Raw genomic sequence first — 26,095 nt, 5'->3', positions numbered from 1 at the left:
AGGATAAGGGGGAAATCCTTTAAAACCGAGATGAGAAGAACTTTTTTCACACAGAGAGTGGTGAATCTCTGGAACTCTCTGCCACAGAGGGTAATTGAGGCCAGTTCATTGGCTATATTTAAGAGGGAGTTAGATGTGACCCTTGTGGCTAAGGGTATCAGAGGGTATGGAGAGAAGGCAGGTACGGGATAATGAGTTGGATGATCAGCCATGATCATATTGAATGACGGTGCAGGCTCGAAGGGCCGAATGGCCTCTCCTGCACTTAATTTCTATGTTTCTTTATATCCCGACCACCCCGAAGTGAACAAAATACTATTTTGCTGGTTCTTTCTCTATTTCATTTGCTTTTGATTAATCCTCTTGTCATTTGGGCAACATCATGAATTTGCTGTGTGGTAAATTGTGGTAGCTGATCTGGATGTCACTGCAACAGTGAAGGAATCCCCAAGAAGAATTGTATTGTAAAATATATACAACCTAGTGATATGAATATTGTTTTCTCTAACTTGAAGTAACCCCTACATTGCCTCTGTCTCCATTTCTCCCCCACCCAAGACACCTCAGCTTCTCGTTCGCTCCTAGAACATCTAACCATGGCCTGTTTCCTTTATCATCTTTTTTTGCATATCTTTCATTCATTTGTTCTATATCTCTCTACATCATCTTTCGTTTCCCTTTCCCTGGGCTCTCAGTCTGAAGAGGGGTCTTGACCCGAAACGTCACCCATTCCTTCTCTCCAGAGTTGCAGTCTGTCCCTCTGAGTTATTCCAGCATTTTGTGCCTATCTTCAGTTTAAACCAGCACCTGCTTCCTACATATTGACCAATTGCCTTTTTTTATTCTCAATTTTCTATGTCCAATTGTGAGAGTTAGATTGTTGCGAGACTTGAATTATAAACTTGGGAAAAATAAATCTGGCATCTCTGCATGGAAAAACAAAGTTTTTTATTTTTCTGATAAATTATTGCTGCCAATAGACCTCACCCACAGAGAATTTCCATTTCCATTCAGTCAGCCTGACAAATGCCACTAGTCGCAGTCACGATGCAGAAATAGACTACCAATCAACTCCAGATGTTTGTGATGTCAATGCATGATGGTTGTAAATTTTAATAGGCTAGTACAACTTTGAATGTAAGCGTGCTACTAATGTGGATTTCACTTTAGCTGCTCTTTATAGAATGTGAAAGTTGGCACACTTTTTGACTCTATAGACTTGATTGGCCGGAAATGCCGACTTTTACGGAGAAAAATTAAAAAACGAGAAAAAAATCACTCCAATCCTGAACTAAGCGTAAAAATGAAAATAATTGGAGCTCTGTTTGGAAAGGCAATTTTTTTTTTTGCATGAAAATGTTGTGATTGTAATTGTTTTTTTTTTAAGGTGAGCAAGAACATGGGCCAAGTGTGGATTGTCTCAGCGTGTCCCCTAAGGAAGCATTAGGTACGTTGTTTAGACTTGGTTTTGATCTACTGCTTTGGAGTATTCTTATAGATAACTCATCTATTGTTAAAAAAATGTTAAAAAGTAATGCTAAAAACATATTTGAAAGCTTCAAGAATATACATATATATATCCTGAAATATCGGCAAATAAAATAGGCTCATAGATTTACTATGATAGTCAAGGATATCCTTACTGATATCAGATGTTATCTAACACATCCATAATAGAATGGAATTCAATATGACTTTTTAACTCCATTTATGTTGCATATTATTAGGGGCCAGTGTAGTGTGCCAGCCTTGATACCTGCATGCTGCTAATCTAACTTGCCACCTTTTATCTATTGCTCGAAAATAAAACGTATATTAAAAATACAAAAAAAACAGTCGATGGTGTTACATTTTAGATGTTGGTATCAGAAATTGCTATTCATCACATAGAAACATAGAAACATCACCATTTCAATGCTTCACTAATTGAAAACATATATACTCTAGGGATTTAAAAGTCGCATGTAGAACGGAATAGAATTGTGAAAAACAAAACTAAGTATCTGGCTGCATCAAAAGTTTAATTAATTACCAAATCTATTTTACTGATTTGTCATTTAAGAAAAAATTGGATGGCATTCCAGTGTTCCTCCTTTGTTTACATGGCTGTCTGAAAATTTAATTTTCAGTGGTGTACAGAAAACCCTCGTGTACTGTGAGTTAAGATGAAAATATACCTTAAAGGCCGGTCTCAATTACGCAATTTTTTTCGGCAATTTGCCGGCACCCGTCATAGTCACAGCAGGTGGCTGAAATTTTTCAACATCTTGAAAATCCAGCGGCGACCAGAAAATGGTTACAACTCTTTGGGTGACCACTCACGACCATACAGGCATCACGTGTCGACATGTTGCGGGGTGACGCCTGTATGGTCGTGAGTAGTCGTCCAAAGATCTGGTCGCCACTCGATTTTCAACGTGTTGAAAATTTTCGGCCACCTGCTGCGACTATGACGGGTGCCGGCAAGTCGCCGAAAAAATTGCGTAAGTGGGACAGGCCCTTTAAGGCGACAGACATTTATACTGAAATGGAGATTAAATTTCTTAGAGTATTTATGATCTTGTAACGGGACAAAAATGTTCCCAGGGTTATTACAATTGGCTTTTCAGAGGCTCGTGAATAGGCACGTGGAAATATAGGGAATACAGGGATCATCTGCGAACTGAACTTGGCAGCACAAATATCACCCCATTCCTGTGCTATACTGTTGTAGGTTCCCATTAGTAAACTAATTGTTTTCATTGAATGATGAATATTCTTGAAGGTTGCATAATACTGGGATTATTGTCCATCTCAAAACATTAACTCAGTCTGGAGAAAGCTTGTTGTACATGCAGATTTGCATTGCTGAATGTCACTGTGTTTCTATTTAATGTTTCATTTCAAATGTGTAAATTTTTTAAATTGTTGATACTGAAAAATACCATGTTATAGAATGTATGAAACATAGTACTGTGAGGTAAAGATTTTTGTTTTTGGCTGTTACTCAGAAATTCTCATTTGTGTTTCCCTATTTTAGCTGACTCAATGAGTTTAGTTTCTGCAGGAGTCACACCTAACAAAGGTGACTGTTAAGGTGTCTGTGATCTACCATTGTCTGCTTCGATTTTCTGAGCCAAAGTGTACAGATGAACTTGGGCACAATTCCACGAATTTGGAGAGAACTACATTTATCTCCTCAAAGACTTAAAGCATTAAACAAACTTGTTTGCAGTGTTTATCAATAACTTTAGAAAAAAAATGTTTTGGGATCAAAAGATTATTTTAACACTTTCCAGCTTGCATTTCCGCCTTATCCTAGTCATTTCAATCACCGCTTATGATTTTATTTATGTGAGTGAGTAAATCTTGTTTTCACAAATGTCACTCCTTATTTCCTTTCCCTTTCTCAAGTTCTCCTACCCTCTCTTTCTCTTTTTCTCTTCTTGGTTAGCTTGTTCTAGCTCTCTTCTCAATCTTTTTTTTACCCACTCACCTCCCTCCGCCATTAATTATCTTCCTGCGTGCCTACATGACTGTTAAAGCTGCAACAATTATTTGTCTCAGTAAGCATCCGTGCTTTTGTGTACTGTCCCTTGATTCATAACATTTTAAACTGTGGCTCCACTAGAAAGGGACAATTACTTTTCACCTGCAAATATCACTGATTGTAGATTCACTGATTCTCTCCTTTGCTTCTTATCAGCCTTGTATTGAATGACTTAATTTATGCGATTAATTTCTTTACAAATGCATCAGATACAAGAAAGGATATTTATGTGATCTCCTTTGCCTTAATAGCTGTGTGTTTATAAGTGGCTGGAAAGGGTTAATTTAATTATTTTGTATTATTTTATCTTCCCATAAAACTAGCTGGTGAAATGCTTATATTAATTTTTATCTATAATTGCGCATTTCTTAATTTTTTATGGGTAATGGCGCTCTCCAATTCACAACGTGCTGCTACTGCTTGCATATAAATCTTTTAGAGAAAACAAAATACTTTTGTCAGCAATTTTATAGTTTTCTGTTAATGTGGGCTGTATATCTGTAATTGTACCTTGAGCATTCTGTATACTGCAGTATACTTGCTATTGCGAGAACATGTTTTTTTAATTGCATACAATAAAATATGTTTTTTTTTTTAAATATATATTTGGCTTAACAGTCACGTGAAGTGTCTGAATGGGAAAATATATTCATTTTTGTTTTTGATTTGTTGGCAGATGTCAAGTCCTCTATCATGACAAAGAAGAAATCTTCAACAGCAAAGAAAACGGTGTGTATTTCAAACTGTTTCTTTTGTGCAAATGTGGCTTGAATTGGACTTGTCACCTCACGGGAGCTTGGACTGCAGTTGTTTTTGAGGTTAAAACTGTCAGCATCGTTGTCCAGCACATTGATGCTATTATTAAGAAAGTCTATCAACGTCTCTACCTCCTTAGAGGATTGAGAAAATGTAGTATGTCGACGAGCACACTCAAAGGTATCAAAGGTATTTTATTGGTCACATTCACATACACCTAGGTGTAGTGAAGTGAAATGCTTCTTGCCATTTTGCAGCACATAAAAAAAGAATACAGACATAACATTAATAAGAGTTTTAAACATAAAGAACATCCCCCCACAATGGTTCCCATTATGAGGGAAGGCACAAAGTCCAGTCCCCAACCCCAGTTCACCCATAGTCGGACTTATTGAGGCCTCCACAGTTGCCTCTACGGAGGCCCGATGTTCCAGGCCGTTCTCGCCGGGTGATGTTGCTCCGGCGTCGGGAGAGTCCTCTCAGCGGCTTGGGAACCCTGGAACGGCCGCTTCCGTACTGGAGGCCGCGGCTTCCGAAGCCAACAAGGCCGCGCCGGTTGGAGCTCCACAACTGGCGATCTCATCTAGAGATCCCAGGCTCCCTGTGTAAAGTTCAGCACCGCCGCCCGCAGCTGGTCGCTCCACAGCCCCGCAGCTCCGCGATGTTTTCCTCAGCGATCTTCAGCTCACCGGAGCTCCAGTGCGGCGACCCGGGCAAGGCATCGCCCGCTCTGTGATAGCGCTCCAGCGCTGTGCCGCCGCTGAAGCCGAGGTTCTGGGCGGTCCCTGACAGGAAACGCTGCTCCAGGCCCGCTGGTAGGCCGCGAGGACGGGTCGAAGCTGCAGCCCGGAGAAAAGCTGCCTCTCCGACCAGGTAGGGACCCTGAAAGATAGTTTCCCCCTTCTCCCCACCCCCCACATAAAAAAGTTTAGACCTCCAAACAAAACACTTTAACTAACTAAAATAAAAATAAAAAGATGAAAAGACAGACAGCTGCTGGCTGGGCAGCCGTGCACAGGACAGCGCCCCCTCTACAGGTACACGCTGGAGAGCTTATTCGCTGGCTGTATCACTCCCTGGTTCAGCAACTCATTTCACTGTGAGTGTTCATCCTTGTATGAAAACACCAGTGCCGGCTGGCAGCTCAGCCTCTGGGAATGCACCGTGATGGATTAATGTCTCCACAATCTCATTCTTGCAAATTCTCTAGCTTCAAATATATCTATATTTTTGTATTATTTGGATTGTTATTCATTCACATACATGTAATAGATTTGAAATGAATGTTTGTTTATTCCAGTGTTCCCTTCTCTCACTGTGCTGACCATCAAATACCTACCACGTCAATCCTATTTATCACCTCTTTGTCTGCAGCCTTTCTATGCTTTGGCAATTGAAGTGTTCAATTGCCCTGACCACGAGGAACAGTGGAGGAAGAGACTGACTTTGGTGCCTTCCCACACAGTGGGAAACTTTGATTCAGCTGTGTGGGGATGTTTTATGTTAAATTCTATAGTGTGTGTTCTTTAAACCCTTTCTGGCTTAATCCCTCCCTTCACCACCTCCAGTTTAAATTCCAGTTGGAATATTTTGGAGGACCCAAAAACCAAGAACCATCTATACACTACTTGTAATGTGAGCGTACATTGCTCCACCATCTTCCCAGTTACAGGAATCAGAAAACTGACCTCCTGGTTCAAGAATAGCTTCTTCCCAACAACCATCGGGCTCTTGAGCACTGCACGTCACCAACTAAACTTTGAGCGATGAACTGTCTTTGTTACAGTAGGGACTTCGAGCTTTTGTTTTGCACTAATATATTTTTTTAATTTATTGAACATTTGTTTGGTGTGTTATCTATTGAGTATTGTGTTTTCACAGCCAGTTATGCTGTTGCTGCAAGTAAGAATATCAAGTGTCTACCTAAGAATTTCATCGGTCCTTTTTAGAACTTTTGACATTTAAACACTCTTAACTTCTTCAGTCCGAAGAAGGGTCTTGACCCGAACGTCACCCATTCCTTCTCTCCATAGTTGCTGCCTCACCCGCTGAGTTACTACAGCATTTTTTGTCTACCTACTCTTAACTTCTTGTTAGACAGTTCACTGTACCAGCTGGTACATGTGACAAATAAATGTATCTTGATCTTGACAGTGAATCTATGGGTGTAGTTAAACATGAAGATCCAGGGGTAGGAGAGAGAAGTGGACTGAGCTGCAGGTTTCCTGCAGAAGCCAATGCGAACCAATCTTTAAACCACTTGGTCTTTAACAGCACATGCAATAAATTGCCTTTTAATAAATCGTTTTTAATTTGCGATTGTATTAAATGTGAGCAGTAACTTTCCAATGCACAGTGATTGAGTGACTCTTCCACTTTTAATATCATTCTCTTGCCTATAAAATAGATTTTTTTGCATTATCACGATTATCATTCACTCAGATAAATATTTCAAAATGTAATAGATTTTAAATTAATGTTATTTTTTAAATTAAATGTTATCTTCTCCCATTAAATATCTGCAATATCAATCCGATTTATCACCTCTTTGTCTGCAGGCTTTTATGCTTTGGCAATTGAAGTGCTCATCGATAAACCTACTTAGGTGATGTGAGCGTACATCGCTCCACCTCCTTCCCAAGCCGTGTGTTCCATATTCCTTCCTCCTTTTTTCCTTCTGACCCCCTTACTCTAAACATGTGTCCTCTAGTAATAAACACCTCTGTTATGATCCTATCATCCACTTTAATTGGCCTGTCATTTTTTTGTACCTTCAATCAGGTCCATTTCCACCCCCCCCACCCTATCCCTCAACTCCTCTGTTCCAAGGAAAACAAACACGTCCCATCTAGTCTAATGGGAGAGCCTGGGACCAGAGGGCACAGCCTCAGAATAAAAGGACAAACCTTCAAAATGGAGATGAGGGTGAATTTATTTAAGCAGAGGGTGGTGAATCTGTTTAATTCATTGTCACAGAGGTCTGTGGAGGCCATCATTTGGCATTTTTAAGGCGGAGATTGATGGGTTCATGATTAGGAAGGGAGCTAAAGGTTGCGGGTAAAAGGCAGGAGAATGAGGGAAAAATAGATCGGCCATGACTGAATGGCAGAGTAGACTTAATGGGCTGAATGGCCCAATTCTGCTCCTTTAACTCATGGTCTTATGGCCTCTCCTCATAACTAAATCTTTGCATCCTGTACAATATCCTGGTGAATCTCATTTACATCTTCAATGCCGTCAGGTTCTTCCTGAAATGTGGCATTCGGAACTGTACACAGTGCTCCAATAGTGGCCTGACCAGTTTTACAAAGCTGTACCATCACCTCCCTGCTCATGTATCCTATCCTCCACCTAATGCAGGCATGAGTCTGGTAGAGGTCTCAGCCTTATTAAAGCTGCCAAAGTACATCATCTTGCACTTATTAAGATTAAATGCCATCCACCATTGCTCTGCCTATCTTGCAAACTGATCAATGTTAACTCTATTTGAAACATATAAGACTGTTAAGGGCTTGGACACACTAGAGGCAGGAAACATGTTCCTGATGTTGGGGGAGTCCAGAACCAGGGGCCACAGTATAAGAATAAGGAGTAAGCCATTTAGAATGGTGACAAGGAAACACTTTTTCCCACAGAGAGTGGTGAGTGTGGAATTTTCTGCCTCTGAGGGCGGTGGAGGCAGGTTCTCTGGATGCTTTCAAGAGAGAGCTAGATAGGGCTCTTAAAAATAGCAGTCAGGGGATATGGGGAGAAGGCAGGAACAGGGTACTGATTGGGGATGATCAGCCATGATCACATTGAATGGCGGTGTTGGCTCGAAGGGCCAAATGGCCTACTCCTGCACCTATTGTCTATTGTCTATAACTCAAAGGTTAAAGTTCATGCTTCCAGCTATCAACAGCACCAGTTTTTGTGCTGTTATAGGAGTCGGGAGTCAAGAGAATTTGATTATTACAGGTAAAAAATAACAGAACCTTGCAGCTGCTTAACAGGCCTCTTAAAACACACACACACGGATAAAAAAAAATCTCTTAAAAAGTTCAATAAATTAATGACTAATACTAGTGTAAATAAAAGGTCTGACAGAAGACACGGTCCATAGCAGTGCAGAGTTGCCCAGTTGCCAGGCTGTGAAGCAACCAATCAGTGTGTCTCTACTGTACATCCGTAGGCGTCCTGTGAAGTTACTAATCATCCCGTCTACATTTATATCTGTTGCATGTTCTCGTGTATATATTTTGCACTCTTTCAATCATTTCAAATATGCACTCAAAATGTGTGTTTTGCGTGTTCTGTGAAAATCCTCCTGTATGATTTGATGCTGAATCAACTAGATTTTATCACCACCGCTGGGCCCCTGCTGAACTCTGCCCCATCAGTAATCAGCTTTGGGAAACTGACTCTGAGCTTATCATATGTTTAAGAAGGAACTGCAGATGCCGGAAAATTGAAGGTAGACAAAAATGCTGGAGAAACTCAGCGGGTGAGACAGCATCTATGGAGCGAAGGAAATAGGCATCGCCTATTTCCTTCGCTCCATAGATGCTGCCTCACCCGCTGAGTTTCTCCAGCATTTTTGTCTACCTTCTGTGCTTATCATAGGTTGGCATCAACCAGCAGGGGCTAATAGCAAAATTCAGCTTGCACTTTACTTTTGAAAAGTCCTCGTCATGAATGTGGGAAAAACTACCAACCACCATCAATCTGGTGAAGGGTCTCGGCCCAGCACGTCACCCATTCCTTCTCTCCAGAGATGCTGCCTGTCCCGCGGAGTTACTCCATCATTTTGTATCTATCATCAGTCTGATCCGTAACATTCCCCACCCCACATGTCCGAGTCCATTCCCCACCCCACATGTTGCCTGACCCACTGAGTTCCTCCAGCACTTTGTGTTTTTACCAACCACATTTGCACTTTAAAAAATCATACATTTGATGGCTGTTGTTTATTCTTTGATGTTGTATTAATTTCTTTAATTCTTCCTTGTTTTCTGTCATCATGGAGGCATCTGGACCACTTTGGGGGCAAATCTCTTGTGTTAAACTTTTAATCCCCTGCGACCTCAATTATACTCCTGACTAATTTTTGCGGAAATCAACTTGGCTGAAAGTGCTCCTATCAGAGGAAATGGTCAAATAAATTCATTGTGCTCTCGTTTCCCTCTTTTTAAAGCTGGGTGCGAAGAAGGCCGGTTTAGGAGCACAGAAGGTGACTAGTCACAGCTTCAATGAAATCGATAAACAGGCTCAGGCTGCAGATCGAATGAAAGAACAAGATGATTTGAACTCCAGTAAGAAGGTGGAGATGGAAGAGTCAGTGTAAGTATACGTTTGCGTGGTCTATATCTATCTGACCATGAATTGCTCAACAACGTTCAATATTTGTGACGTCAAAATCAGCATGGTTTTACTATGCATAAAGAGCCTTACTTGTTGTAACTGCTCTCCTTAATAATCTAGGGCAATAGGCAATTCGCAATTTATTTCAGACTGTGCACTCTGAAAATGGTGGGGTAAACTTATCCTGCATCTTTCATGGAGTTATCTTGCAGGTATCTGCCTGAGAGATTGGTGGCTGACACACAGTGCCTGCTTGGGCAGGAATGACCCCCCCCCCCCCCCCCCCCCCCATCACTGTGCGTGATACCAGTTGCTAAGGTTTACTGAGAGAGATGGGAGGTGAGATTTCATTGGGTTGAGACATAATGTTGAGGACTCCTATGGGCTTGTTACCTGACTACATCACTATGCTGACCCTACTGGTGATCTCTCAAGCTCAGGGTCACAGGCAAAATGCGATCGCGCAGCGCAGGCGTGAACGCAGTCCAACCCGGCACCGTTCACAGCTGCAGCCCGCTCTGGCATCGGGGAAATCATCCCACGGGCTGCATTTGACACCCCTGCTCAAGCTGGCGAAAGGGAACAAAATCATGAAAGCTTTAGTTTATAGTTTGAATGTACAGTGAAGAAACAGGCCCTTTGGCGCACCAAGTCCGTGCTGCCCAGCGATCCCCTGACACTAGCACTGTCCTACACATTAGGAATAAATTACAATCTCCACCAAAGCCAATTAACCTACAATCCTGTACGTCTTTGGAGCGTCAGCAGAAACCAAAGCACCTGGAGAAAACCCACAGGTAGGAATACAAATTCCGTACAGACAGCACAAATTATTCTAGGTTAATTTAATTAACTGACTATTAAACTCTAACTCCATTGATGAGATTTAAACAACAGTGTGGATCAGTGGTTCAAACTTTGGGACTACTTGCCTAGTATATAGAATCAATTATATCAACGTTGCGCATACCAACTACTAAATTAGCATTAATTTTCTCACTCTAAAACTCTGTCCATCGGAGAGTTTTGTTTTGTGTAATTAGAATTAGAATTAGAATTTCCTTTATTGTCATTCAGACCTTACGGTCTGAACGAAATTTTGTGCCTGCAGTCATACATACAGTAATACAATAATAGACAACAATAAACACAAATTAACATCCACCACAGTGAGTCCACCAAGCACCTCCTCACTGTGATGGAGGCAAAAATCTTAGGGCTGCAGTCTCTTCCCTCCTCTTCTCCCTCTGCGCTGAGGCGATACCCCACCGGGCGATGGTAAATCAGTCCCGCGGCTCACCGAGCTCCGCGAACGGGCTGGTTCAAACACCGCGGCCCGGGGGTGGTCGAAGCTGCCGCCCTCCAGTCCAGCAGATGCAGTTGTTGACGACGTCGTCCACTGGCCCGCGGCCGAACCCCGGACTCACGTCACCGCTGCCAGAACGCCGTCCCAGCCACCGGAGCACCGTTCCAGCCCCGAGCCGGATCGCCCTCACATGAGTGCTGTTCCTCCCTCGAGCTGGGCTGCCCCGACGGGAGCGCCGTACCTCCCTTGGGCTGGGCCGCCCCGACGGGAGCACTGTACCTCCCTCGGGCTGGGCCGCTCCAACGGGAATGCCGTTCCTCCCTCGGGCTGGGCCGCCCCGACGGGAACGCCGTACCTCCCTCGGGCTGGGCCGCTCCAATGGGAGCGCCGTTCCTCCCTCGAGCTGGGCTGCCCCGACGGGAGCGCTGTACCTCCCTTGGGCTGGGCCGCCCCGACGGGAGCGCTGTACCTCCCTCGGGCTGGGGCGCCCCGACGGCTGTTAGCTGTTCAGTTGACTCATTACTACTTTAAGGGGATAAGTAAGGAAATCTCTTGTTACAGAGTTTCGTCCCTTCGTCTTGCGTATCAAGACCTGGAAATACAAAGGAAGAAGGAAGAGGGGAAGATGAAGAAAATGGAAGGCAAGAAGAAGGAGCAGGCCGAGCGCCTGGGCATGGGGCTCAGTGGCAGAACGTAAGGACAATAAGATGGAACGTTGCATATTTGGGCGGAGGGAGGCAGCAAAGTGGAAGGAATATTAGCCATCATTGAAAAGTAAAAACTTGGTTGTGTGGGAAATGCAGAGTTGGGCAGCAGCAGAAATGATATGGTGATCGCACTCGGTCACTCGCAAGGCTCCAAGAATGGGTTCAGGAGGACTTGCATCCGGTACTTTAGCCAATTCCAGCCATTCCCTTTGTTCTACCACCCACATCCTCTACTACTTGGACTCTCTTTCTACAGATGCTGCCTGATCTGTCAAGTTTTCCTACAATGTTTGATGTTATATCACATATCCAGCATCTGCAGTTTTTTTTACGTTCATTAATAACTTTTTTTGTCTGGGATTTCATTTTTTAATTTTATTTTATTGTAACATGTATGGTAAAAAGCTTTCCGTTGAAAGACTATACAAGATTGCAATTGAACCATCCACAATGTAAAGGGAATAACACTTAGTGCAAGATAAAGTCTGATTAAAGATAGTCTGAGGGTCTTCAATGAGGAAGATAGTAGCTCTCTAGTTGTTGGTAGGCCAGTTCATTTGCCTGATAAAACCCATCAATTCTATCCTAGTTTGGAATTGAAGTTGAAATGAAATCAGGGGGATATGGTAGCAGGTGGGATTAGTATAGATGGTGTGTCTTGGTCAGCATGGGCAAGTTGGGCTGAAGGGCCTGTTTCCATGCTGTATGATTCAATGACTAACCAAGTAAAGTTTTGTGTCCTACTGATGGTCTCCATTTCATGTGCTTGTATTTTTCGCAGTGGAGTTTCCCATTCTGTGCTGTCAGATATGCAGACTATAGAACAAGAAACTCCTACTATTGCAAAATCATCCAGAAGAAAATATGATGATGATGAAGAACCAGCATTTACTACTTCTCGTTCCAGGTCAGTGAAGTTTCATATTTTATTTCAAATTTCTTTACGATATGCCTGGGAGGAACTCGGAGGAAAGTAGTAATTTGCGGGAATGTGCTAATTTGGAACAGTCAGCATGGGATTTGTGTCGTGTCTTATATATTTGATTGAGCTTTTTGAGGAGGTGGCAAAGGTGATTGATATGGGTCGGGCAATGGATATTGCCTACATAGACCATCGTAAGCCATTTGAAAAAGGGTCTCATTGACTGCTGATCCAAGAGATTAAGATGCATGGAATTTACAGTGTCAATGAATTTGGCTTCAGGTCTGACTTGCCCATACAAGGCAGAGGGTGTGGGAGGAAAGATGTTATTCTTGTAGGAGGTTATATTTTGCAGTCTTTATTATGCTGACTATTTCGCATCCCAGTTAAATATGTTGCTGGAATGCTACATTGGTGATTCCATTGTGCCGCACAACAGATAATAGGTGCAGGAGGAGGCCATCCGGCCCTTCAAGTCAGCACCGCCATTCAATATGATCATGGCTGATCATCCACAATCAGTACCCCGTTCCTGCCTTCCCCCCATATCCCCTGACTCTGTTATCTTTAAGAGCTCTATCTAGCTCTCTCTTGAAAGTATCCAGAGAACCGGCCTCCACCACGTTCTGAGGCCGAGAATTCCACACTCACCACTCTCTGTGTGAAAAAGACAATGGCAGAGTTGACGTAAAACAGCTTTTTTCCACGAGTAGTAGCTCTACTCAATAACCAAAATCTGTAGCCTCCTTTTGCTCTGGCATTTTATTTAATTCACATGTTTAATCGATAATGTTTTATTTTTAATGTTTAATGTTTTATGTATCATTCTTAACTGTCACTGTATGGCATGTTGTCACTTGCGGGCGGAGCACCAAGGCAAATTCCTTGTATGTGAAAACTTGGCCAATAAACTTATTCATTCATATCTTGTTTTCTCCTACTGCACTCTAGATATTTTGATGATCCACTGGATATGGGAGGGTCATTTTCAAAATGGGACGACAGCAGTGATTCATTTTGGAAGACAGAGAGCAGCAGCAGAGAGAAGGAGACATTTACTTCAAAAATGTCATTAAATGACGGGTATAACTTTTAATGTAACATTTCTTCACCACAGTGCTACATTATTGAATGCACCACATGGGTTAAACAAACGAGAATGACAAATCGTTTTCTTTTTAAATTCCATTCTAGTTAAATACCAATATCTATTTTCCTTTTTCTCTAAATCTACACTATTTCATACTGTCAATAATAGACTATATTTGAAAGGTAAATCATTAATGTTTGGTTGTATTTCTGAGGATTGTGTGTAGCACAGCACATGTCAACTTTAGACAGACACAAAATGCTGGAGTAACTCAGCGGGACAGGCAGCATCTCTGGAGAGATGCAGCATCTCAGAAGGGTCTCGACCCGAAACGTCACCCAATCCTTCTCTCCAGAGATGCTGCCTGTCTGTCCCGCTGAGTTACGCCAGCATTTTGTGTCTATCTTCGGTTTAAACCAGGATCTGCAGTTCCTTCCGACACATTTCAACTTTAAATGAGTGAATGTTTAAAGTGCGTACGCACATGCTGTGGTACAGATTGATGTCACTCACGTGACTTAGCTTTATAAATCTCCGTTAATTCTTGTATTATTCCTCATTTCTACACCTCTGTTCCCAGACCCGCACGTCGTAAACCAGACTTGGATTATGGAGTAGTCTCTGAGGAAGCACAGAAGAAATTTGGCAACGTCAAAGCGATATCTTCGGATATGTATTTTGGGAAACAGGAAATGGCAGATGTGAGTGTTCACTATTTTCTGCATCTGTGTGACGAGTCTATTAAAGTTTCCTTGGCAAAAGCATACAGGATTGGCGTTTTCAAGCTAAACAAATGACTGTAAAAATAGACTTCATTAGTACAGCACAAGTTCTATCCACTAACTAGTTTGTCAGTAGTGAAATCAATATTTGAGGCCCCTGCCACCTGCCTGGAGTATTTTTCAGACAGGCTCGGGCAGTGCGCTCTTGTTGAACGATGGGTTTGGAAGCAGCAAAGCAATTTCAGCAGCCAGAATGGAAATAACTAGTGATGCTAGCTGGAACATCTATAAAATACACCACCCAGCAAATATTTCATATGGAATATCTTGATTAGTACAGGTGTCAGGGGTTATGGGGAGAAGGCACGAGAATGGGGTTAGGAAGGGGAGATAGATCAGACATGTTTAAGAAAGAACTGCAGATGCTGGAAAAATCGAGGGTAGACAAAAAATGCTGGAGAAACTCAGCGGATGAGGCAGCATCTATGGAGAGAAGGAATAGGCGATGTTTCGGGTTGAGACCCTTCTTCAGACTGATGTCGGGGGTGGGGGGAGGGGGCGGGAAAAAGAAAGGCAGAGATGGAGACAGTAAGCTTTGTGGGAGAGCTGGGAAGGGGGAAGGGAAGGAGGGAGAAAGCAAGGGCTGTCTAAAATTAGAGAGGTCAATGTTCATACCGCTGGGGTGTAAACTATTTAAGCAAAATATGAGGTGCCGTTCCTCCAATTTGTGTTGGGCCTCACTCTGGCAATGGAGGAGGCCCAGGACAGGAAGGTCAGATTGGGAATGGAAGGGGGAGGGGGAGTTGAAGTGCTGAGCAACTTCATGCCATGATTGCCATGGTTGAATGGCGAAGTAGACTTGATGGGCCGAATGGCCTAATTCTACTCATATCACTTCTGACCTTATGATCTCAGGTCGCGGATGTTAGATAGTTAACTTCGCATTTGCATTTAAAAAATATATATTTTCATCGCTCAATTTTCTTCAATGGATGAAGCATTAGCTGTGATCTCAGCAGTATGAGCTCCTCTGCAATTCTACAGAAATGAGGCAGACACATTTAAGTCCACAGCTTGGTGGGTGTGGGTTCATGTTGCAAAACTCTAGTTAATAGTTGGTGCTAAATTTGTCATTCTTTCTTGGAGTGAACAAGAACACATCTGTTGAGGTACTCTTTGGTGTAGTTCAGGCAAAGTATAGAGGGAAGATAGACACAAAATGCTGGAGTAACTCAGCGGGACAGGCAACAACTCTGGAGAGAAGGAATGGGCGATGTTTCGGCTCCAGAGATGCTGCCTGTCCTGCTGAGTTACTCCAGCTATTTGGGTCTCAACCCGAATCGTCACCCGTTCCTTCTCTCCTGAGATGCCGCCTGTCCCGCTGAGTTACACCAGCTATTTGTTTCTATCTTCGGTTTAAACCAGCATCTGCCAGTCTGAAGATTTTTAACCTTCCCGTTTTTTGAGCAGAGATTAGGGTCGATGCAATGTGTTTAAGAAGGAACTGCAGATGCTGGAAAATCGAAGGTAGACAAAAATGCTGGAGAAACTCAGCGGGTGCAGCGAAGGAAATAGCTGGTGTAACTCATCTATGGAGCGAAGGAAATATTTCCTTCAGAATTTCGGCCTGAAACGTTGCCCATTTCCTTCGTTCCATAGATGCTGCCGCACCCGCTGAGTTTCTCCAGCATTTTTGTGTACCTGCTGTTCCTTCTTACACAATGTATAGAGGGAGTTGGTCGAAAAAAATAGCTGTGCGACAACAGTTGGGTGTTCAGCCACACAGGCTGAATGTTAGTTCGGACAAATCCTGTTGTAGATTTAAAAAAGCCTTTTCCTTTGGTGTCTCTGAACAAGAATTTCCTTTGAAGAAGCAGGAATTTAATTTAGCTTAGTTTTTTAGCTGAGGGATACAGCGTGGAAACAGGCCCTTCGGCCCACCGAGTCCCCACCGTCCAGCGATGCCCGCACATTAATACAATTCTACACACACTAGGGACAATTTACACTTACACCAAGCCAATTAACCCACAAACCTGTACGTCTTTGGAGCGTGAGTGGAAACCAAACATCTCGGAGAAAACCCATGTGGTCACGGGGAGAACGTACAAACTTGTTACCGACACCACCTGTAGTCAGGATTGAACCCTGTAAGGCGGCAACTCTACCTCTGTGCCACCGTGCCTCCCCGAAAATTTTAATACATTACATTTTTAAAATTCAAAAATATTATCTTCAAAATGATCAGTCGCTTTGTAACTCAGCTTTAAGCCAACAACTTGCGTGCATGCCTTGATCTTAGCAAGATTTAACTGCTTTTTATCCCAGGAGCAACCCCTATTTTTAGTTCAAAACACAAAGTACCGGAGAAACTCAGCGGGTTTGGAGGGAAATGGGACAGATGATGTGTTTAAGAAGGAACAGCAGATGCTGGAAAATCGAAGGTAGACAAAAGTGCTGGAGAAACTCAGCGGGCGCAGCAGCATCTATGGAGCGAAGGAAATAGGCAACGTTTCGGGCCGAAACCCTGAAGGAAATAGGCAACGTTTCGGGCCGAAACCCTGAAGGAAATAGGCAACGTTTCGGGCCGAAACCCTGAAGGAAATAGGCAACGTTTCGGGCCGAAACCCTGAAGGAAATAGGCAACGTTTCGGGCCGAAACCTTGAAGGAAATAGGCAACGTTTTGGGCCCAAAACCCTTCTGGAAATAGGCAACGTTTCGGGCCGAAACCCTTCCGGGTTTCGGGCCGAAACGTTGCCTATTTCCTTCGCTCCATAGATGCTGCTGCACCCGCTGAGTTTCTCCAGCGCTTTTGTCTACCTTGGAAAGATGATGTTTGGGGCTGGACCATCCTTCAGATCATTTCCCTCCGTAGATGCTGCCTGGCCCGCTGGGCTCCTCCTCCTTTTTGCGCTTCGTGTGTTTTGCTCGGGATTGCAGCGTCTGCGGTTCCTCGTGTCCCTGCCGTTAATCGCTGGTTTCCTTTGGCTGCAGTATGAAAGCAAAACACGCCTGGACCGGTTTGCAGGAAGCTCCTCCATCAGCTCGTCTGATCTGTTTGAAGGGGATAAAAGACAAACACCAGGTAAGATGCAGCAGCATTTGAAGCGTGGAGATAATAATCTCCTCAGAACACGACTAACCGAGACACCGTTTTGTTATGACTGTTTTTTTCCTCTGATGTCCAGAATGTGTTTTCAGTTGATGCACCTCGCCTCATTTTTTTTTTATTTCTTGAGAATGATTAGTTTCACTTTAATTTTTGTTTTGTACACCAGTGGTTAGAAGTCCCAGAATGCTGAGGAATGTTTTTTCCAGCCAGGGTTCGAGACTCGCTGCCTCCCTGGTTCCTGCTTTCCTCCATCAAGCCCCTGAAATTCTGCAGCCTCTCCCAACTTTGGAGTCGTCTTAAAGCTGAAGGAATATCTCCTCATTTACACGACTGTCCAATGATAGTTGTGTCCAAATTAAGATGACAGTGTTGGATTTCTTCTGTTATACACCCAAGTTACATCTAAATCTGTTGTTTGCCAGGAGCAAAGTACATAGTAATATGAATGTGAAATGTGTGGGTTCATAGTCACATTGAAACATAGAGACATAGTAAATAGGTGCAGGAGTAGAGGCCATTCGGCCCTTCGAGCCTGCACCGCCATTCAATATCATGGCTGATCATCCAACTCGGTATCCTGTACCTGCCTTCTCTCCATACCCCCTGATCCCTTTAGCCACAATGGCCACATCTAACTCCCTCTTAAATATAGCCAATGAACTGTGGCCTCAACTACCTTCTGTGACAGAGAGTTCCAGAGATTCACCACTCTCTGTGTGAAAAATGTTTTTCTCATCTCGGTCCTAAAGGATTTCCCCTTTATTCTTAAACTGTGACCCCTTGTCCTGGACTTCCCCAACATCGGGAACAACCTTCCTGCATCTAGCCTGTCCAACCCCTTAAGAAATTTGTACGTTTCTATATACACATAGCCAATCATCACCATTTAGCCATTAATTTAGCTTTCTCATATGTTTATCATGAGATGTAAACCATTGTGACATTTCTTGCAAACCAATACACAAAGTGCTGGAGTAATGCAGTGGGTCAGACAGCAACTCTGGAGAGGAAGCAAAGTACTGGAGTAACTCAGTGCAGCATCCCTGGAAAACATGACAGGTGATGTTTTGAGTTAGGCCCTTTCTTCAGCCTGACGAAGGGCCCCGACCCAAAACGTCACCCGTCCATGTTCTCCACAAATGCTGCCTGATCCACCGAGTTACCCAGTCACTTTGTGTCTTTTTTTTTTCCGTTAACCAGCATCTGCGGTTCCTTGTTACCATGTGGAATTTCTTGCAATTGACCCATTCCCATAGTTGTCACTAGATTTAAGTAAACAGCGCCACATAATCACTCCTGTCAACGAGATGACCTCCATAATTACTGTACTGCAATATAAAACATTCGGTCACGGTGGCGCAGCACTAGAGTTGCTGCCTTACAGCGAACGCAACGCCAGAGACCCGGGTTCGATCCCGACTACAGGCGCTGCCTGTACGAAGTTTGTACACTCTAGCCGTGACCTGTGTGGGTTTTCTCCGAGATCTTCGGTTTCCTCCCACACTCCAAAGAAATACAGGTTTGTAGGTTAATTGGCTTGGTAAATGTAAAAACTGTCCCTAGTGGGTGTAGGATAGTGTTAATGTGCGGGGATCGCTGGTCGGCACGGACCCGGTGGGCCGAAGGGCCTGTTTCCGTGCTGTGTCTAAACTAAACTAAGTGAGTGTATGGCATTCGCAGGTTTAGTGATGAAACAATGCATACGCACTGCACTGGTGCACCATGCATCAAGTATTAATTACTATCACACTGAGAAGGGTCTATTACAGTCACCCCAGCCATTAGACATTACCATCCCTCTGTTCTTTGACAACAGTATTTCATCCATTTTACTGTGAATAACATTGCAGGAGATAACCTTGCCCATTCTTCTTGCACTGAGAAACAAAATCGTGATTGTCTAAGTTAACGCCTCAAATGGTGATTGACCAGTGATGTGTCTGGTTGTTTAAATGCCAGTGATCCAGAAGCATTCAGTTCACTCTGTAGATTAACTAGGCAGAATAAAATTGATCAGACTTCACCTTTTATTTTTGAAAGCTGGCAGCTCAAAGACTCGCTAATTAATTAGTTTGAGCTACTCTATTGAGCCTTAGCTGAACATAAGGCTAACATTTATGTCCCATGATCCCCACAAAATAATATGAAATCTTTAATGTGCTTCTTGTGGTACAGGATTGAGAATCATGTCTTAATTCCAAATCAGTTTTTCAAGCCCTTAAACATGGAGTGCAAATTGTAACTTTTGATTCACATTTGATGATGAACCACAGAATATTGATTGTGCTCATCATTGGAGATTTTTTATTTCATTTAATCAGGAATTGATATTCGACTGTCCTCTTGTGTTAGCATGTACAGCAGTCAAATACTTCACATACCACATCCAGGTTGTTTTTTGTATTTGCCACTGCGGATACAATCGGCTCTGATCCCCAAGCCAAATCTAGAGATGGGTGAGCTCACGGGGTCTTTGACCCCGAGTAAGGAAATCAAGAACTAGAGGACGTAGGTTTAAGGTGAGAGTCGAAAGATTTAATGGGAACCTGTGGGGCAACATTTTCACACAGAGGATGGTGGGTGTATGGAACGAGCTGCCAGAGGAGGTAGTTGAGGCAGGGACAGTAACAACATTTAAAGGACACTTGGACAGGTACATAGATAGGAATGGTTTAGAGGGATTTGGGCCAAACGCAGGCTAGTTTGAGTCAGACTCATACGAAGTGCAGTACTGAATACTGAGGTGACATTAGCCTTTTAGATAATTCATTAAAATGCCACATCTGCCCGTTCAGTTAGCTATGAAATCCAGGGTCATACATGTAGTTTGCTGCCTTGTGCGTACATTGGCTGTTGTATTTCATGTGTTATCACTGTGGTATTGGCAGTTTCTCATTGCCTCTAAAGTACTTTGGGGTCTGCGGACGCTGTGCAAGGCAATATATACAAGTTCCAATTACTTAATTAAATTATAAAATATTGTTATTGTAATGGTTCTGCAAAAAATGTGTCCTGTCATTCACCTTGGATTTAGAGACAAATGGGCACATTTATTTAGTGACTGACTAGACAAGAGTCAAGAGAGAGTTAGATTTAGCTCTTTGGGCGAAGGGAATCAAGGGAAAAGCCGGAATGGGGTACTGACTTTGGATGATCAGCCATGATCATATTGAATGGCGGTGCTGGCTCGAATGGCCGAATGGCCTACTCCTGCACCTATTTTTTATGTAGAAACTGTAAAGATGCACTGTGTTCGTACACAGAGATTGCTTTACAGCAATCATTATTAGAAAGCGTAATAAAATTAGCCATAACCAGAAGAGGCCTGGGTTATGAAGAGAAAGCATGTTGTACATGGAGTATAGCAGACACCTCTGGTCACTGCATTCAGAAATATTGTTCTGTATCAATTCGGTAAAATTAGATCAGGTCTTTGAAGGTTGTATTAAAAAGACAGACTGTATAAATTAGATTTAATTTAGGTGAGGGCAGAGCAAATTGTGTAATAAAATTCAGGAGTTCATCAAAAAAGATAGTTGCCGAAATATAATCTGGAACACACTCTGGAACATACTCCAGAGTTACATTTCTGGAAACACAAGATTAGAAAGTATTTTGGAAAGAGATGGTAATTTTTTTACAGTGGAAAAACTGTGCGTGCTGCACTAAATTAAATATTCAGATCGGATCCATATTTTCTTCCCCCACTGGGGAAGGGTATCATAGATATTGGGGAAAGGTGGGTGATTGGAATGAGATACAGAAAGGCCACGGTCTAAATAAGGAGAGGAACAGTCTCGACTGACTGAATGAATGACTGTCTTTTCCTTGGACTAAAATCCACTAATTACAGAGTAGTTAAACCAAAGTTAGGGCAGATTCTGACATTTGAGTTTATATTTTCAAAATGCCTTTTAAAGGAATAAATATTTGCTGTTTCTTGTATGCTAGTGACATACCTTTTGGTGGCCGAAGGTATAAATAACACAAGCACATATATCAATTGAACCTCCCCATGGTGAAACAGTGGATCCAAGAGACTGAACACAAATCTGATAATTCTCCTCCCACATACATCACAGGGTTTCACTGTTCTTGATTGGATTCATGATATTGCCATTGCCACCCCCTCCCCTACCCGGAAGGCCATTCTGCATGTTGATTCCTTTGCTTGAAGAATTCCCTGATACCAAGCCTTGAATGAGCCTTTGCTCTCTCTTGGCCTGTCCCTTTTCATGTTTAACTTGAAGCAATTTCATGGATTTACTTTTTTGTGGTAATTTGCCATTGAGTACTTGCACGAGACCCCTTCTCGGTTACCCTTTTTTTACAATTAAAAAGCTGTATTTCTCTGGTCTAATATAATGCCACAAAAACTCTGGCTTGAATGTCTTTCGATGTGGTTCGATAATAAAGACACCGCATTAAAATGATGTTCCTTTGTATACTTCTTTTATTTATCAAGTTTTTCCACTTGATAACGCTCAGGGTGCAATCAATGTGAGAGTAATGCCCCTGTCCCACTTAGGAAACCTGAACGGAAACTTTGCACCCCACCCAAGGTTTCCGTGCGGTTCCCGGAGGTTTTTGTCAGTCTCCCTACCTGCTTCAACTACCTGCAACCACCTGCAACCTCCGGGAACCGCACGGAAACCTTGGGTGGGGCGCAAAGTCTCCAGAGGTTTCCGTTCAGGTTTCCTAATTGGGGCAGGGGCATAACTAATGCCTCAGTGTGCAAACACTACTAGAATCTGCTGGAATAGTATTTGCCCTTTATATTATCCCATTCCCACCTGCTGAGGTGGAACAGAATACTCGCAAATATAATTCTCAGGGCTCTTTTGAATTCTTGCATTCCCATTGAACCTTTGGTCATGTCAGCAGATGCCCATAATTGCTCCTGTACCCTGGCTGGCATCTGATCCAAGTAGAATCCTTTCCATTTTACCTGGGGTAAAGAAAAATAAAATTCTAAGTTAGACAAAAGTGCTGGAGAAACTCAGCGGGCGCAGCAGCATCTATGGAGTGAAGGAAATAGGCAACTCATAGCATCGGACGTAGACAAAAGTGCTGTAGAAACTCAGCGGGTGCAGCAGCATCTATGGAGCGAAGGAAATAGGCAACGTTGCCTATTTCCTTCAGGGTTTCGGCCCGAAACGTTGCCTATTTCCTTCGCTCCATAGATGCTGCTGCACTCCAGCATTTTTGTCTACCTTCGATTTTCCAGCATCTGCAGTTCCTTCTTAAAGAATAAAATTCTAGTGGGTTCAATCAAAAAAAGCCTTTTTTTTCTGCTGTCATTTTTATTTTCCTTGAATTTGTTTTTATGGTGATTGTATTTTACTAAGTTGTGAGTAGTTTTAAGGCTGGTGAAGGCTCTTTCTTTATTATTTGGTTTGGTTTGTCATTCTCTTAAGCTAACGTGTCTCTGACCAACGTCCTACCTTCAGCTCCTGATATGGCACAGTTTAAGCAAGGTGTCAGGTCCGTGGCGGGGAAGCTTTCTGTGCTGGCTAATGGAGTGATGACTTCCATTCAGGTTGGTATAACGTATATATAACAAATAACCTTTCGGTGTCCCCTACAGGAAAGTTCCCACGACCGACGTGTATTTGCTTTTTACTTGTATGCAAAACAGTGCATTAAACCTGCATCCTTTCTACTGTGGAGCAGCAGGCATTGTTAGCCATGGGGAATGAAGCAGAAAGCCAGAGTCCTGATTAACAAGTAGAAGTAGCTATTATTACACACATTACATTGCTCAGCACTTCAGCCTTGAGGGATCAGGTTAAAGAGCTGAAACTAAATTGCAGATCCAATCTATTGAAAGATCCACTAGAATACTCATAACTTTTTTTTAAATTGGAATTTTATCTTCTATCAATGAAATTAACTATATATTTATAATTTCAGAATTTTGCAAATGCATTCAGTTATGTCAAGAATCTAAAGTGGGAACCAATATTGCTTAGGAATTGTATTGGATATTGAATATTAATATTTAAGGGCCTGTCCCACTTAGGCGACTTTTTAGGCGAGTGCAGGAGACTCTGCGCTCGCCACATGTTCGCTGGTGGTATCTGGTGAGCCTCCTTCATGTTCGCGAGGAGTTCCCGCATCTGGGAACTAGTCGCGGCCTCTGTATGGTCGGCGCAAATTTTTCAACATGTTGAAAATATTTCTGCGACCAAAAATTGGTCGCCATGGAGCAAATCGATAATCCTGTAGTGGTGGGTGCAGTTGTAGTGGGGTCGCCATGTAGTTATGGGTAGTTGAGGTAGTCGTAGGTAGTTTTAGTCAATCGCCTTTGCTGACCGGGCATTTTCATTGGCTCATTGGGGAGAAAAAACATAAGCACGAGTGTTCAGAACCAAGGATAACCGACCGGTAATGTTAAATGTCCGCCGAACTTCACAGCTGTGTATCTCTGGCTTTGTCTGGCTTCTTAAATGTGTCTCCACTCCTTCTCCATTCCTTCTCTCTCCCCCCCTTAAAGGACTTACCGTACACTGTGCTAGCCGTCTTAACCTTCCAGTTCATCGCGGTGTGTGTCTGTATCACCTTGGCTTTGCGCCGTGTGAATTTCAGACAGCGCTCCCCCCACTTGCCCTGGCCCCCGCATTTGATATGGGGGGGGGGGGGGGGGGGGGGGTGTGTGTTTGCGCGCGCGCGCGTGCGTGCGTGTTCGACTCTGACAGTAGCCAGTCCACGGCAGCTCGCTGAAAACCCGCCTGCCCAGCCATAAGACACAATTTAAAGATCCTTATTTGTAAAGAGTCTGAAAGCTTCTAGGGTCTGTGAAATAATTGTTCTCTTTTTTAGTGTTATCTAATCATATTAAGTGGAAAATTTTAAATTGATTGTTAGATTCACCTGTTATGCCCAATTCACTGTTGTTCAGTTAGACATTAGAAACATAGAAAACAGGTGCAGGAAGTAGGCCATTCGGCCCTTCGAGCCAGCATTCAAAATCAGTACCCCGTTCCTGCTTCCTCCCCATATCCCTTGATTCCGTTAGCCCTAAGAGCTCTATCTAACTCTCTCTTGAAAACATCAATTGAATACATTGATGGGCGTTTGCATCTTAGAGATCTTTCTTGTAAGGTTGTAATCGCCAGCAGGTCAAGTGAGATTTAGATTCAGCGTACCGTATGCTAAGCCTCAGGTGGTGCACAGTTGACGTTATAAAAGTTGGCTTTAGAGATACTCGGTATTCCTTTGTGGTGGGTAGACGTGCACTGAAAACTGTGTGAATAAGGGTTCCAAATGTACTCTTCAAAGGAAAAATAATTTCATTAATTCACATTGCTTTGTTGAGGTGTTAGTTAAGTAAATGTGCGGAGATTCTAACATCGTATATGCTGAATATGAACTTTGTTTATCATGGCTATTTACTCGGGAGTTGGGAACGGCAGCAAACCTAGATGGCTTTAAGTCCCTGTAACAAAATATACATGACATAACTTGCATTACGGACCTCTCAACGATTTTTGCTTGAATTTGCTACAACCAGTTCCATTTGTGCTACTTATATTTGGTACTAATAAGTTTGCAGTAGTCCCAAATACCTTTCCCTTCAACAGACCATGTACTTGTCTTTTGCAGGATCGGTATGGCTCCTAACTGGACGATAAAAATATAAAGAAGTGAATATGAAACCTTTCAGAAGTGATTTACATTTGGGTGCCTGATACACCTTTTGATTATCAAAATATTTTGAAGGATTTTTTCATTTAACATGGAAATATGTTGTCACAGTCGATGCTGGTTTGGCATCTGCTGAAGTCTGTTCTCAGTCCTCTTCGAGTTCTCCCAGTCGCACTGTCTCAGGTAAAACTCTGCTTTGGAAAGAGAGGGAGTGGGGAAAAACTCACGGCTAGGCTGGGGAAATTACTTTCAAGTCATTAGAATGTGTTTTCTTTTTCTTGTTTAAACCAGGCAGGAAGGTATTAAGTATGTAGAGCTTTAGTTAGTTTGGGAAAAGGGTGCAATATTCAATTTAAAAAAAAAAAAAAAAAAAAAGAAAAATGCTATACAGATATATATTAAAATATGGGTCAATGCACAACTAAGAAAGTGCTCTTATAAATTGGGATTTGCTTCTTGCAAGAAACAGTGTTTGCATAATTAAAACACTATACTGAACTCAGAAACGAGTGTACCCTTTCTAAAGTGGATTGGAACTGGTCACCTTTTGATTGGGTTAGCCAGTTACAAGGTAGGATTGTCTGTGGGTACACGGACCAGACGACATGCCAAACACCCCCTTGTTAGACATTAGAAACATGTAGCCTGTAGGAAATTGAAAAAGATGACAATTTAAACCAGACAAAGATGGCCATGCACCATATTGAGAATGACAGGCAGTTGGGACGTGACTCAGTTCACAGCCTGTGGGGTTTGCTTTTTGGAAACCAATTATTTCTACTCACGGGACCAATTAAATAAATGTAAATGGTAATATACGGTCACTGTATATTGTAGTGAATCTTTAATTTTGGATCATTATGTTTAAATTGCACACTTTTCCGGTGGCAAAAAGCTGGACTGAGATTTGTAACAACATGTATTTCTAATAATAAAAAAACAGATGCATTTGCTTCATTGAAA

The 26,095-nt window shown here is 42.7% G+C and overlaps 1 protein-coding gene across 3 annotated transcripts in view; it reads left to right on the top strand.

Moving 5' to 3' along the window:
• The window catches only part of arfgap2 (ADP-ribosylation factor GTPase activating protein 2), a 41,462-nt gene extending 15,367 nt beyond the window's left edge, over positions 1–26,095 (top strand). Inside the window, exons 7-17 of one of the 3 annotated variants that reach the window (XM_055650102.1) lie at positions 1,388–1,447; positions 3,020–3,064; positions 4,206–4,258; positions 9,459–9,604; positions 11,493–11,624; positions 12,420–12,545; positions 13,512–13,643; positions 14,231–14,351; positions 17,368–17,458; positions 22,936–23,024; positions 25,091–26,095. In XM_055650102.1, the coding sequence (XP_055506077.1) occupies positions 1,388–1,447; positions 3,020–3,064; positions 4,206–4,258; positions 9,459–9,604; positions 11,493–11,624; positions 12,420–12,545; positions 13,512–13,643; positions 14,231–14,351; positions 17,368–17,458; positions 22,936–23,024; positions 25,091–25,108 (1,013 nt within the window). In that variant the 3' untranslated portion in view covers positions 25,109–26,095. Of the gene's footprint in view, positions 1–1,387; positions 1,448–3,019; positions 3,065–4,205; positions 4,259–9,458; positions 9,605–11,492; positions 11,625–12,419; positions 12,546–13,511; positions 13,644–14,230; positions 14,352–17,367; positions 17,459–22,902; positions 23,025–25,090 lie in introns of all 3 variants that reach the window. The other 2 variants (XM_055650101.1, XM_055650103.1) reach the window with 2 other exon arrangements.

The sequence above is a fragment of the Leucoraja erinacea genome, chromosome 19, assembly GCF_028641065.1.
Source record: "Leucoraja erinacea ecotype New England chromosome 19, Leri_hhj_1, whole genome shotgun sequence".
In the NCBI taxonomy this organism is placed as follows: domain Eukaryota; kingdom Metazoa; phylum Chordata; class Chondrichthyes; order Rajiformes; family Rajidae; genus Leucoraja; species Leucoraja erinaceus.
Note: the sequence above shows the minus strand (reverse complement) of the source record. Positions and strands in the feature narration are given on the sequence as shown.